Source organism: Scophthalmus maximus, chromosome 13 (genome assembly GCF_022379125.1).
Source record: "Scophthalmus maximus strain ysfricsl-2021 chromosome 13, ASM2237912v1, whole genome shotgun sequence".
In the NCBI taxonomy this organism is placed as follows: Eukaryota; Metazoa; Chordata; class Actinopteri; order Pleuronectiformes; family Scophthalmidae; genus Scophthalmus; species Scophthalmus maximus.
Genome location: NC_061527.1, coordinates 24,609,816 through 24,622,500, shown reverse-complemented (window position 1 = coordinate 24,622,500; position 12,685 = coordinate 24,609,816). Strand labels below are relative to the sequence as shown.

Below are 12,685 nucleotides of genomic sequence, written 5' to 3'. Positions count from 1 at the left end.
AAACGGGAGGTTGGTGGCTGACAGGGTTCTGCTTCTTCTTCTCCGAGCCTTTATACCGAGGTCCACTCTGGTGGGTAGCTCAATCACCCCGTCCAGCGTAGTCGGAAGGTCGTATGATACCAACTCATCTTTAATGTACTCAGCCAGACCATGGAGAAAAGCATCGGAGGATTCCAGTCACTCTGGCGACCTCTGGTGCGAAAGTCAATGGAAAAGTCTGCCACTTTGTGGTCTCCCTGCTGCATACTCATCAGACCTCGTGCTGCATCCGGGCCGAAGGCCCCCATACTGAACACCTTGCGGAGCTCCTCAGAAACGCCCGGAAGGATGAGAAGGCTGGAGAGCGTCTTTCCCACTCAGCGGTTACTCAGAGTCGAGCCCGTCCTGTAAGGTGGTTGATGGTGAAGGCGACCTTGGCTTCCTCTGAGCAAAACGAGTGGGGCAGCAATGAACAGTCCGTAAAAAGGGCCCACATGTCTCAGGGTCGCCAGTGTAGCATTCTGGAGTCCCCACCCTGATATCAGGAAAGTCTCAGAACCACACGCTGAGTGAGGACGACCGTCAGCTGCTGAATGTGGCTGTTTAGCGAATTTAGCACCTCTGTGTTGGTATTCCTGCCTGCTGGACGTTGGCGACGGCGTTCATGGTTGCCTCCACCTGGTTCGCTTGCTGCTGGAGAACATCCTCAATCCTTCGAAACGATTCTGTGGCGGAGTGGTGTGTGCTGGGTCCATGGCTGGCCAGATTATACTTTTGACGGTTGGGGTTTGGACCCAGATGCGGTACACTGGTAAACTGGCACAGTTGGTAATGACTTATTTCTTACAGCAGGAATCACACAAGCAAAGTACTATTGTCCATCTTGCTTGCTGCAGTGAGACTAAAGGCTGGAGTGAGGGTGTCATGCTCTCACACTGTTCACAGAGTTTTGGTTCAATAGTCAGGCGAAACTCACTCGGAACCAGAAGGGCAGGTCTGGTTTCCAGGGACACGGCAAGGCAGAAGAATCAGGTCCAGGCAGGGTTGGTTACAGAGAACCAAACTTCGAGAACGCTGGAAAGTCTGCAATGTGAACACGGAGAACAATCTGGCAACGAGTGAATGAACTGGAGAGGCTTAAGTAGTGACTTGATTGCAGATGAGGAGCAGCTGTGTGTCCAGGTGAGCAGAGTGGCCGATGAGGTGGGAGTGGCCGATGAGGTGGGAGTGGCCGGTTGGCAGAGTGAGTGGAAAGTTACCAGACAGCAGGTCACTGACAGAGCAGGTTGTGTCTCCATGTGTCTCTTGGTCTCAGTCACCACGTGTCTCCATGTGTCTCTTGGTCTCAGTCACCGTGTGTCTCCATGTGTCTCTTGGTCTCAGTCACAGTGTGTCTCCATGTGTCTCTTGGTCTCCGTCAACATGTGTCTCTTGGTGTCCATCAACATGTGTCTCCATGTGTCTCTTGGTCTCAGTCACCATGTGTCTCTATGTGTCTTTTGGTCTCAGTCACCGTGTGTCACTTGGCAGTTTTTCAGTATTTGAATCAGATAAAAACCAAAGATACTGTACACACACTAGGTCTGTGGTCTTTAATAATTCTGCCCAATATGTTCTGCTGGTAACAAGTTTGAGGTTGTGATTTGTAATGTTTACATTACATCACATCTCTCCACACTCATGCCAACAGTGGTGGTGATACAGTATGACTAATTTTTCTGTGGAGGTAGATATGTTTCGAAACACAACTTGATGAATAATTTGAATGTTGCATTATTGAGTCACACTGTTCCTTGAGACAGAGAAAAACCCATATCCTTTACCCACTGTGGATATTATTTTTTCAAGAGGGGCATATAGTTTTGAGACTGTGCTCCTTCCAAAGACAGTGCTCTTCTTTTGAGCAATACTTTACTGTTGCCACATACGAGCAGGATTCTACAAGAACAGACATGAGGGTAAAACCCGTAAATTAGTTTTGAATGAGAAATGTATATGCTTATCAAGAAGATTAAGATTTATCCTGGATTTTTTTTTGTTTTATCTTTACAAACATAAAGACAACAGGTTATTCATGTCCTTAATACCATGGCCCCTCCCCTTCTGCTACGTAGCCAAGATGGCGGCTATTGATGTGTCCATCATTTCACACTCGTGTGTTGCTATGCCCATCAGTGTGAACGTGCCCATGCACTCAACATTGTGAGTACAGCTGTATGCTAACTGACCAAGATATATGACTCCAATCATCAAGTATGTTACTAAAGAACTTCCTTTCAATTAAAACTGTCCTCAAAATCATGTTATTTTGAACTAAAGTGTTAAAACAAGTTAATTTGCTTCTGTTTACAGAAATAATCAAGATCAAATGTTCAGCAGACGCGCAGCCTCATCTCCTGGCTCGTGTGATGTTTCTTCATATGAGATTGCAATCGGGCCCAAATCCTCAAAAGATATCCTTTTAATTCCATACGGTCTGTATTCAGTTATAAAGTAACAACACTTGGTAAAATTCTCGTAGATGTAGTTATATCTCAGTCGTTTCCGTTTGAGCAGTGCACATCCCTCCGACAGGCTGGAGGGCAGAACTCAGCAACATTAAAAAATTGTTGTATTGATATTTGTTAATGTGTCACTGACACCCCTACATTCAACAATTTTGATGTAACAGTGCCTCTTATCCCAGTCGCCCAACTAGCTTTATGTTGTTTTTAGATTATGAATCATGGAAGGAATCAAATGCCATTGCTCTGTTGGAATGAGGCTGATGGTTTAAGCGCCCACTTTAATCGAGGAATCATAACAAGTCCACTGAAAAAAAACATCTCTCGGGCCCTTCAGTGAAAAATGATTTGAGTCAATGTCTCACTGCATGGATGGTTCCTATGGTGACCGTGATTCACAGGCTGTCATGAATATCCAGAAGAGCTTTCATTTAGTTATGTTCAAAGTAAGTGCGCTGCTCTGGTATGGAGCTGCTTCATAGGATTCATTCTTTCAGTCAAGAAGGTAGTTTCTGCACTTGGATAACTGACCACGCGGCTGGAGTTTTTTTTTTTTTTTTTTTTGAACAAAATCTGGGATCTGTTGACCTCCATGCTGTTGGCATTATATAATTGACTAGTAGTTGGAATTATAAGGAAACCCCCCTCCTAACCGATGTCCTCTCTGAAAAGAATAAATACAAAAGGAATCACTGAGACTGAAAGAGAGAGCTAAACATATGACAACAAAACATTTTCCCTCAGACAAAGTCAAAGTTTCAGTTTTGACAGATCATTGTCTTCCGTAAATGTTAACACCTCCGTGATCAAAACATTAGTTGAGAGGAGCAGTGGCTGCATTGTGTATCCAGCATGTCTGTTACAAGATGTAGATTTTCACAAATCAAGACTTCTCATGTCTAAAGTATGTCTGTATGGACCGGGTGTGATTGGATGGATTTTATTCTGGTGTCCCTGAGCAGGCACAAAACATTTCCACTGAGAGCATTTTTGATATTTTGAATAAAAGCACCCTGTCACTAAGTAATCCAAACCTAACCTCCTTGAGTGAACACGCTCCTTTTAAACTGAAAGATTGTTTCCATTGATGACACAATATCAGCAAGGTGCTGTCAGCCTGTGTACTGTATAATAGCAATGCAAATGAAATAGGGTTTAAAGGGATATATGGTAAATGTACTGCATTTATGTAGTGCTCTTAATGTCACATTCACACATTCACACAAGGCGATTCAGTGGCCTTCTCCTGTAAAGATACAACATAGTTACCAGTTACTATTAACTAGAATTCTGGAAAGGTAATATATTCAAATTCGTATTCACCACAGAACATAAAGAAAAACCTTTCTCATGCCGTGTTAACCTCAACCGGTCAACTGTTCACTGCTCTCTCTCTTCATCCTCAGTCCTGTCCGTCGGTGCGATGGCTGCCATGTTGGTGCTTCTCCTCTCCGCTCTGCTCTGGTCCACCCACACGCCCGGCGCAGCGTCGCCCTCCTGCCCGGTGAGCTGTCGCTGCTACAGCCTCACTGTGGAGTGTGGCTCCACTGGCCTGAGGGACATTCCCAAACATGTCCCCCCATCCACACAGGTTGGACATTATGACAACAATGTTAACTCATAGTATTAAATAACCAGAAGTCGTGCATATGGAATTGTTAGATCTGAATTCATCATATTTGATAAGTCTTTGAAACATTTTGTCTTCCCTTCATCCAGACCATCTTCCTTCAGGACAATGTGATCGGTCAGATCCGTCGACAGGACCTCCTTCAGCTGAGGCACCTGCACTACCTGTATCTGCAGGTAACAAACACACACACACACACACACACACACACACACACACACACACACACTTGGATGACAGTATTTGATGCATATGAGAATGTAGTTTTTCACATGCTTACCGCAACAGAATCAGCTAATGCTTATTACATTAAATAGTTAATGTAATAATATACTATTAATTAGGGGTGTATGTTACTTGTCTGTGAACATCTGTCCCTAGTGAGAGGTTATTTTCCACTGCAGGTGACATTGTCACATCAGGCAGATCCGTGCTGTGTACAGAAAATGTGGACATTCTTATCTTTCTTCTGAAAAAACTTGAAACTTGAGTAAAAACACAATGAGTTCCATAAATAAACAGATGTTTCTTTTATATATATTTTTCTTTTGTATTTGTTCATAACTACTACAATACTACACATTATTTTTTGTTATGTATGCTAAGAAGAAGACACCCCAGAAGACGGGTCAAGTATAGCTCCATCATTGTTTAAAGTTGATCATACTTTATTATGTATCGAAAACACCTTATTATTAACATATTTTTTCTTTTCTCTAATCAAAACAGGAACTGAAAATACAAAGACTGTGAGGGCCTAAATCTACTGGGAATAAAGATATTTTCTGATAACAAAATATTTAGCCTTATTTTTTTACTCTTAAAATGGCAGGATCTTATTTAAGCTGTAGTATTACAATAACACTGTGACTCAAACATGCTCATTTTGACAAAGAACAGTAAGAACAATTAGAAACAGTTCATCCCTTCTCCTTGAGCTGTAATCTGAATGGACCATAATTTAAACCAGTGGAGTCGCCCTCTGCTGGTCATTTGAGAAAATACAGATTTTTAATTCAATTTCATTTTATTGGGCCAAAACACAACGTACATTATCTCAAGGCTTCACTTTCCAGACCCGGTGACTACGTCTGTTTTTATGTCGAGTCTATGGTCCAAACATAGCACCTGTATTACCAACGATGCAGCGCGGTCACAGATAGTTCATTGGGAGACTCGGCTGTGTTGTGCTGGTAGTGAATATTGCAGTGTAAAGCCTGTGGGGCACAGGTGTCTGGTCCACTCTCTCATGTCTTGCTAACTTCAGACTGGCAAACTTTTGTAGTTTTTATACTTCAGACTCGAGTGTCATCACTTGAGGGTGTTTATCAGGCTACACTCAGCTCCCTCCCGAGATCCTTGAGAGTTTACAGTTTTTTTTCACACTCCGCACCAGTTTCCCCACCTGGAAAATGTGGAAAAGAGCCCCTGGTGTCTACAGTATATGATGTATAGATGGACAAACAGACAGATGAGCCACTTTCCATATTTTACTTTGTTTAAAAAAAACGTTCCGGCAGGAAATGATCAAAACAAAAAAAACAACACCTAAGATGAATTGCAGTAATTTTAATGTGTTGCAAAGAAGCATCAGCTGCAGAAGTTGCAGTTCCAGAGCAATAACCATTTTATGTTCCTCCTCCTCCTCTAGAACAACACCATCTCCGCGGTGGAGCCCAGCTCGTTCCAGAACCAGGGTCAGTTGTTGGAACTTGCTCTGAACGGGAACAGGATCCACCTGGTGACGGCCGACATGTTCAAGGGACTCCAACACCTCCGCATCCTTTACCTGGCGGGAAATGACATCACACGCCTGCTGGACTACACCTTCCGAGGATTACAGGTAAGGCATCAATAATATCAAGTCAATTTCACACCGCAGACGGCGCTCTGAGGACCACGTGTACCATTGTGTCCATGTTGCAGCGTCTGCAGGAGCTCCATCTGCAGCGTAACAGTATAGACATGCTGGCAGACCAGGCTCTAGCAGGCCTGACCTCTCTGGCTCTGCTGGACCTGAGCAGGAATAATCTTCACACCATCGGCCCTGCGTCGCTGCGACCCCTGGTCAGTCTGCAGGTGCTGCGCATCACAGGTGAGACTGGAGGTCAGACACCTATCACAGTCATGTTGGTCATTTTGATGTTGATTCTGTGATGTTTTTGCACAGAATCATTAATGGAGTCATAAGAGAGCTACTAAAAAGGAATTACCGTGGTAAGGACCATGTCCTCACAACATAAGCCACCTAAAGCCATAGTTCATATAGAAGGAACCGATCCGATACCGATCCTGCAACCTTGAGTATCTGGCAACACCGATGCTATATTAATCTGATACAATCTTTTTCCCCACTCGTAAAGTAGATATTAATAATGCATTGTTCAGGATGCACTTTGCTTAACCTAGCCATCTAGAACGTCATACTCAACTGTGAAACAAATAATCATGGGAGACATACATAGCCAGCAAAATTACTGAGTTATGGAATACTGCTGTTTTATTTCTCACCGTTCAAACAAGCAAAAAACAAATTGAACTGTAAACTGTTAATTAGATAACAATACATTAACATAAAATGATGATGTCGGAATGTAGTTCAAGGCTTAGTAGATATGTAAATAGGCATTTATTTGGTATGTTTACTGTAATATATTCAATCGATCGGATTTTACTTCTTCCGATTTCCGATCCAGTCATTTATTGCCAATATTGCCCCTGATACCGATATGGAATATCGGATCATCCCTATTGGTTATCGAAGTTCATTTTGGACTTTTGAGAACAGTATAAAGTGGCAAGAAAATGTAAATAAGCTCTTTGGAATAACTTGGTCATAAAATGTGATCCGATCTTCATCTATGTCACAATGTGCTTCAGCTAGTAACAGACACATGATAATTCATGTCCTTATTTACTGCAAACTTTAAACATTCACAGTGCTGGTGGAAGAAGTAAGTGAACCCAAACTTTCTTTTGCAGCTATGACAAATGTCAAACAATATCGTCTGTGGATCCATCACCACAAGGATCATTATTCCCACATTATAAATTATTTTAGTTTCATTCATTTTCTATTGATCCCAACCAGTGACTAGGACCTCTGCTGTTTCAGCACGGAGATATTCTAACCCAACCCTCTATCCTCTGCCTTGTTGTAGACAACCCATGGCGCTGTGACTGTGCTCTCCACTGGCTGAGGAGCTGGATTGACGAGGCGGGGCAGCGGCTGCTCAGCTCTGCCGAGCGTCGGCTCATCTGCACCGAGCCGCCGCGTCTCTCCCACCTCAGCCTGGTGGAGGTCCCCCTCAACAGCCTGGTGTGTATTCCTCCACTGGTGCAGCTGGAGCCCAGGAGGCTCGCCGTGCGCCTGGGAGAGAGCCTCCGGGTGTCCTGCCACGCCTCCGGCTACCCTCGGCCACAGGTAGGGACCAATCAAATGAATACAATTCTAAAAAACAATTTAGGTTTAGAGCAGATGTATCATGAGTCTTTTTTTATTTTAGGTGAAACCTTCTTTAACCCTTAGATAGACAGATGATCAGAAAACTCTGAATACTGTTGCAGGTGACCTGGAGGAAGGCATCCCAGGGTAAAGTGGCGCTTTCTCCCCGAGGCCTTGTCCAGGAGCTGGGTGCTGCAGGAGGTGGAGTGGGGGTAGCAGAGGAGCCCTCGGAGGGGGGCCGGGTCAGTCTGCAGAAGGCCGAGGCCGAGCGGTTTGACCCCGACACTGGCAGCGGCATGCTGTTCCTCAGTAATGTGACCGTGGCCCACGCAGGTTTCTATGAGTGTGAGGCCTGGAATGCAGGGGGCGTGGCCAGGGTTACCTTTCAGCTCGCCATCAACTCGTCCACTTCCTCCTCCTCCTCCTCTTCCTCCTCCATCTGGGCCTCTTGGTCTCAGGTGTCCTCGCCTTACTCCCCCGTCTGGCCCAGGCTCAGGAACCACGGCCCTGCTTCGGGCTCAGACGTGAGCCGGGAACCCCTGTACGCTCTGGGCAGCATGGCCTTCAGCGCTCTGGGGGCTGCCACCCAGACCGCCATCGCCGTGGGCATCTCCCTGCTGGCCCTGACCGCTCTGCTGCTGGTCGCCATGATCTACAGCCGACATCACCAACGAGGAAAAGAGGCTGATGGAGCTGAGAAGGTGTGTATTGTTTTTAAAAGTAAGACACCAAATATATTCAAAACACTGAAGTGTCTTGAATATTCAAAACACTGAAGTGTCTAGACAAAGGCTTGATTTTGGAATTGTGGGATAATCAGAAATATGTTTTATATATATACATATATATATATATATGTATATATATGTATATCTATATGGAGGTAGGGGGGAGACCGACTGAGTCAGAGAAGAAGAAAAAGTAGCCTACTCAAGCTGGAGGGGCGCCTTAATGATAAGCATTTACTCGCTCTATTTCAACCACATGAAACCACTGACACGCACACTCTCAAAAATGGTCGCATTAGCAAACATATTGTATATTGTTACCCCGCAGGAGGAGAGCATCCTGTACGTGAACGACTACTCTGACGGCCCCACCACCTTTGCCCAGCTGGAGGAGTACCGCGACGAGCGCGGACATGAGATGTACGTCCTCAACCGGGCCAAGCCCGTGCTGCCCCCCGCTCCGCCCACTGCCACAGTCTCCACTAACCTGGGCGGCCCCGCTCCATCCGACACCTCCAGCCACAGCATGTCCTCGGGGCCTGGCCAGACCGTGACTCCCACTCTGGCCCCCAACAAGCAGCAGCAGCAGCAGCAGCAGCAGCAGGAGGGTGACATACGGACCATGAGGAGAATGGCAGGGGAGGGAGGGGAGGCTGAGCCTGTGATCACATCAGAGGCAGAAGGGATGTTTCTTAACCACACTGGCCTGTTCATGGACTCGCAGATCGCCTACGAGATCCACTGCTGAAGGGGGGACGGAATCCACTGCAACACTGGTATGTATGTGCGATACAGTGGTTTAGAGCCAAGCCTGTCACATCTGCTGAAATCTACAAGTGTTCATTCCCGTGGAAAGCATTTACTTTCTCCAAGACTCAACTACAGTAATGGATTGTTATTGGAGAAGGTTTACAGGTTTAAATGAATAGCACAGAGGCTTTCCAATGGATATACAGTGACCTTGCATGACAAAACATTCGTGGTAAAGGCCATTCAAAGACAACGTCAGGTGGACTCAGGTATAAACTGAGCTGCACACCACTGAACTCAACTCTCCTGTACAGGAACATCTGGACCCGCGTTTATCAGACCTTCTTCTATAGCAGAACCCTGTGACCGAAGTGAACGTCTGTCCCCTGGAGACTTCACACAAAGCTCATTGGTTATTTGCAGGGTGAGTCTGAGAAGGGGGACGTCGTGAAATCTTCCAGCACATGAATATGTGGGAGCCCGTGTGTAATTTGAAACTGTTAATGTCTTAATGTGATTTGAAATCAGTGCAGTGATGGTGGGACAGCAACAGATGAATTTTGTTACTATTTATTTAAAGATATCATATCACTGATATATTCTGCCTATTTTCAATCTAAAGTCTTGATCTCCCACCTTTTCTCATATTCTTCACTTCTGATGAACATCCTGTCCACTTCCAGACACCAACAGTGAACCTGCGGGTCCTGTTTCAAACATTGGACCTTCTGAATATGTGGTCAGGTGTCCCTGAGTTTAAAGCTATGAGCAGGTTCAAATGAAAGAGGCCAGTCATATTCAACATCAACAGTATTTAATAGGAGATAATGTGAAAGGCTTTTCAGGGACGTTAACGAAATCAAATATCAAGTAATCAAACAGCTTAAGTAGTAAGAGGCTTTTGAAAGACAAAGAATTTTAAGGTTAAAATGAGTCGAATACAAATGTTTAGGGCTTACAATATCCATCTGATTGAATTATGGTCAGCTCCTGCAGCTTTTCCTGCAGCTCCTCTGTCTAAAACGCCTGGATTTCTTTTAGCCCTGCATCCCGATAAACCCAGTCTGCTCCGACTGGCCAGCTGGCCCAGTCTGTTGTGGTGATCAACTGCTTTCAACAAATGTAGGAAATGTCACGCCCCTACACCAGAAAAGTGGAGATTGCAGACAGGGTTACTCCAAAAGATTCCAACTGTGACATCACAGCGGGAGAGAAATCTGAACCAGTTGTTTAGAGCCAGGCTGTAGGGGTTTAGCCAGCTCACAAAAAAATGACATGGTGGTCTTTTTTCACAGATACACAACTTTCTGTCCATAAACACTGAAAAAGTGATTTTTCCATAATCTGTCACCTTTAAAAGAGGAGAGGAGGCGTATTTTTTCTTTAAAGGCCTAAAATATTTGATGTTCATATTCTCTTCTTAGCAAAAATGATGGATTCTACATGCTAGTGCTAAACCTCAGCCATTATATGAGGAGGATTAAATGTTAATATGAAAGAACTTTGTCTGGGATGGAGCCTCTTTATTGCATAGACACTTGGCGACTAAATGTCACTTGGGAAACTGTGGGTTGTTTTGATGTTTGTTCAGGAGTGTAAAAGCTCACACGTGGCTCAGCGTTGACTGACAGTTGAGGATGTAGGTGGACATGTTTCCTTCAAGAGACGACTTGAACCTCGGAGGATTCAGCACACGATACAAACCACTGGTAAATCTCACGAACAGCCAGACCAGGCTTCAGTTCCCAGTAACACAAAAAGAGTTCTGGAACATAGTCCCATGGGCCAATGAATCGAAAATCTACCTCCCTCAAAATTAATGAATGAAAGTTTGGAGAATATTGTGACCCAAAGCCGCCACCTCATCTGTCCAACACAGCAGTGGTTGTGGTTCGGCCCAGGCATGTATGGCTCCAATTGAGCTGGCCAACTGACAAACTGTCATTTATTGATGCTAGCAGAGGTCTACAGGAGCATTTCATCTGTCAGCAGGATAATGATGTGAAACGACATTTAGCCAAAACAACCAAAGAGTCACCTGGTCTCCATCAGACTGAGCAGCGTTCCACTTACTGAAGTCCAGCTTAAAGGCAGAGAGACCTCACAACGAGCTGAAGCTCTGGGACCGAATCACCAGGGAAGATACAAAGAGTCTGATGATGTCTTCAGACAGTCACTTATCAGAGGATTTGACTATAAATATTAAATATGATCATTTTGTTTAACTTCATGGGTATCTGTCCGATTACCTTTGAACCCTTCAACTTTGTACTCAATGTGTTTAAAGGTTTATATCTCCCACATAGTGCTTTCTCTGTTGATGTATAGTAGATAGAGTTGATACATGTATATGAAATGAGCTCTGATCTTTATTCCAGACCGAAGCTGTCCCTCAAAAGTCTGCCCTCTCCCTTCTTGTGTGCAAGTACGCTTTGCTCCTGTCCAAAACAGTTTGTCTGCACTCAGATATACTCTTTGTTTGCACCAATGCCCAGTGCTTCAGTTTGACTCCTACTCGCATTCAGGCTGCTCCTGAGAACTCAAGAGACCTACCCTCTCTACTCTTTGTGAAAGGACACTGTCAAAATTTGCCAGCCATTAAAATTCCAGGTATGACATTGACCAATGAAATTGTCACTGCCCATGCTGTGAGCACGTATGATTTACTTTTTACAGGATCGGTTCAGTTCAGTTCAGTTCAGTTCAGTGGATCACTCACCAACACGGATCAACAAAGTCAAGTACCTCATTTGTTTTGCTCATAATCAGTGTCAGATTGGAGTCAATCCACTTCCTTTCAGTTGTACAGTTAAACTCATTGTCCATCCTGTCCTCTAAACAATTAAAGAAGGATGCCTTTTGTTTATTATGGATTAATCCTTTGTTTAGTTTTTTACTTCTAATGTAATTGTTTTGTGTCAATACACCAGAGAGGTGCTCATGCACAAGACCCTACACCTGTTTTATTATATTATATTACAGTATAATATATTATTATCTATGAGTGTGTGCAATTTGGTGTGGCTTGATTGAATTTAAGGATTGTTGGGCCTAGGACGAGGAATGCGTTCTACTGAGTGCCATTATAGTTTTGCTTCTACTCATACAAGCGTGTGTCACTGTAGAGTCTGCTCTGAAAAAGTAGTGCTGCGCAGAAGAAGACTTCTCTTGTTGTGGAAATTCAACAATGAATGAAGCTCTTGACAAGAGACCATCACCACCTGCTGCTCCTGGTAAGCAACCACATTCAGCAGCAGAGAAAAACTACATATCCCCTTGGGAACCAATTCTTCCAATTTCTATTTTTTTGGGGGGGATTTCCTATCCATTTCTGGTTAATAGGTATTTTTTAGGTTTTTTTACAGAATGTCTACTGTAGTGGACCACGGGACCATTATAGTGTGAAAAGAAGCCAAACTTAGAAGATTTAAAAAAAAAATGAACATATTATGGCTGTAGAGTGATATTAAACCAAGAATACATTCAGCTTTGAAAATCTAAACTATTATTTCCCTTGCTAGTTGATTGCAAGTATGTTAGTATATTTTATATTAAAACTGAACAAAATGTCATTATAGGCCAATATCGTTTGATGCGACCCTCGAGTCCCTCTGAGTGTTTAGAACTTTTAGTTCTCTATGGTATTGAG

The 12,685-nt window shown here is 44.0% G+C and overlaps 1 protein-coding gene across 6 annotated transcripts in view; it reads left to right on the top strand.

Annotated features, from left to right (window-relative positions):
• LOC118318650 (leucine-rich repeat-containing protein 24-like) overlaps positions 1-11,905 on the top strand; it is a 13,764-nt gene extending 1,859 nt beyond the window's left edge. Inside the window, exons 1-10 of one of the 6 annotated variants that reach the window (XM_035648495.2) lie at positions 1,199-2,181; positions 2,332-2,453; positions 3,890-4,074; positions 4,203-4,289; positions 5,765-5,956; positions 6,040-6,208; positions 7,275-7,537; positions 7,681-8,259; positions 8,615-9,062; positions 9,351-11,905. In XM_035648495.2, the coding sequence (XP_035504388.2) occupies positions 2,054-2,181; positions 2,332-2,453; positions 3,890-4,074; positions 4,203-4,289; positions 5,765-5,956; positions 6,040-6,208; positions 7,275-7,537; positions 7,681-8,259; positions 8,615-9,034 (2,145 nt within the window). In that variant the 5' untranslated portion in view covers positions 1,199-2,053 and the 3' untranslated portion in view covers positions 9,035-9,062; positions 9,351-11,905. Of the gene's footprint in view, positions 1-185; positions 1,162-1,198; positions 2,182-2,331; positions 2,454-3,889; positions 4,075-4,202; positions 4,290-5,764; positions 5,957-6,039; positions 6,209-7,274; positions 7,538-7,680; positions 8,260-8,614 lie in introns of those variants that run through there. The other 5 variants (XM_035648497.2, XM_035648494.2, XM_035648498.2 and 2 more) reach the window with 5 other exon arrangements.
• Positions 11,906-12,685: the final 780 nt, after the last annotated feature.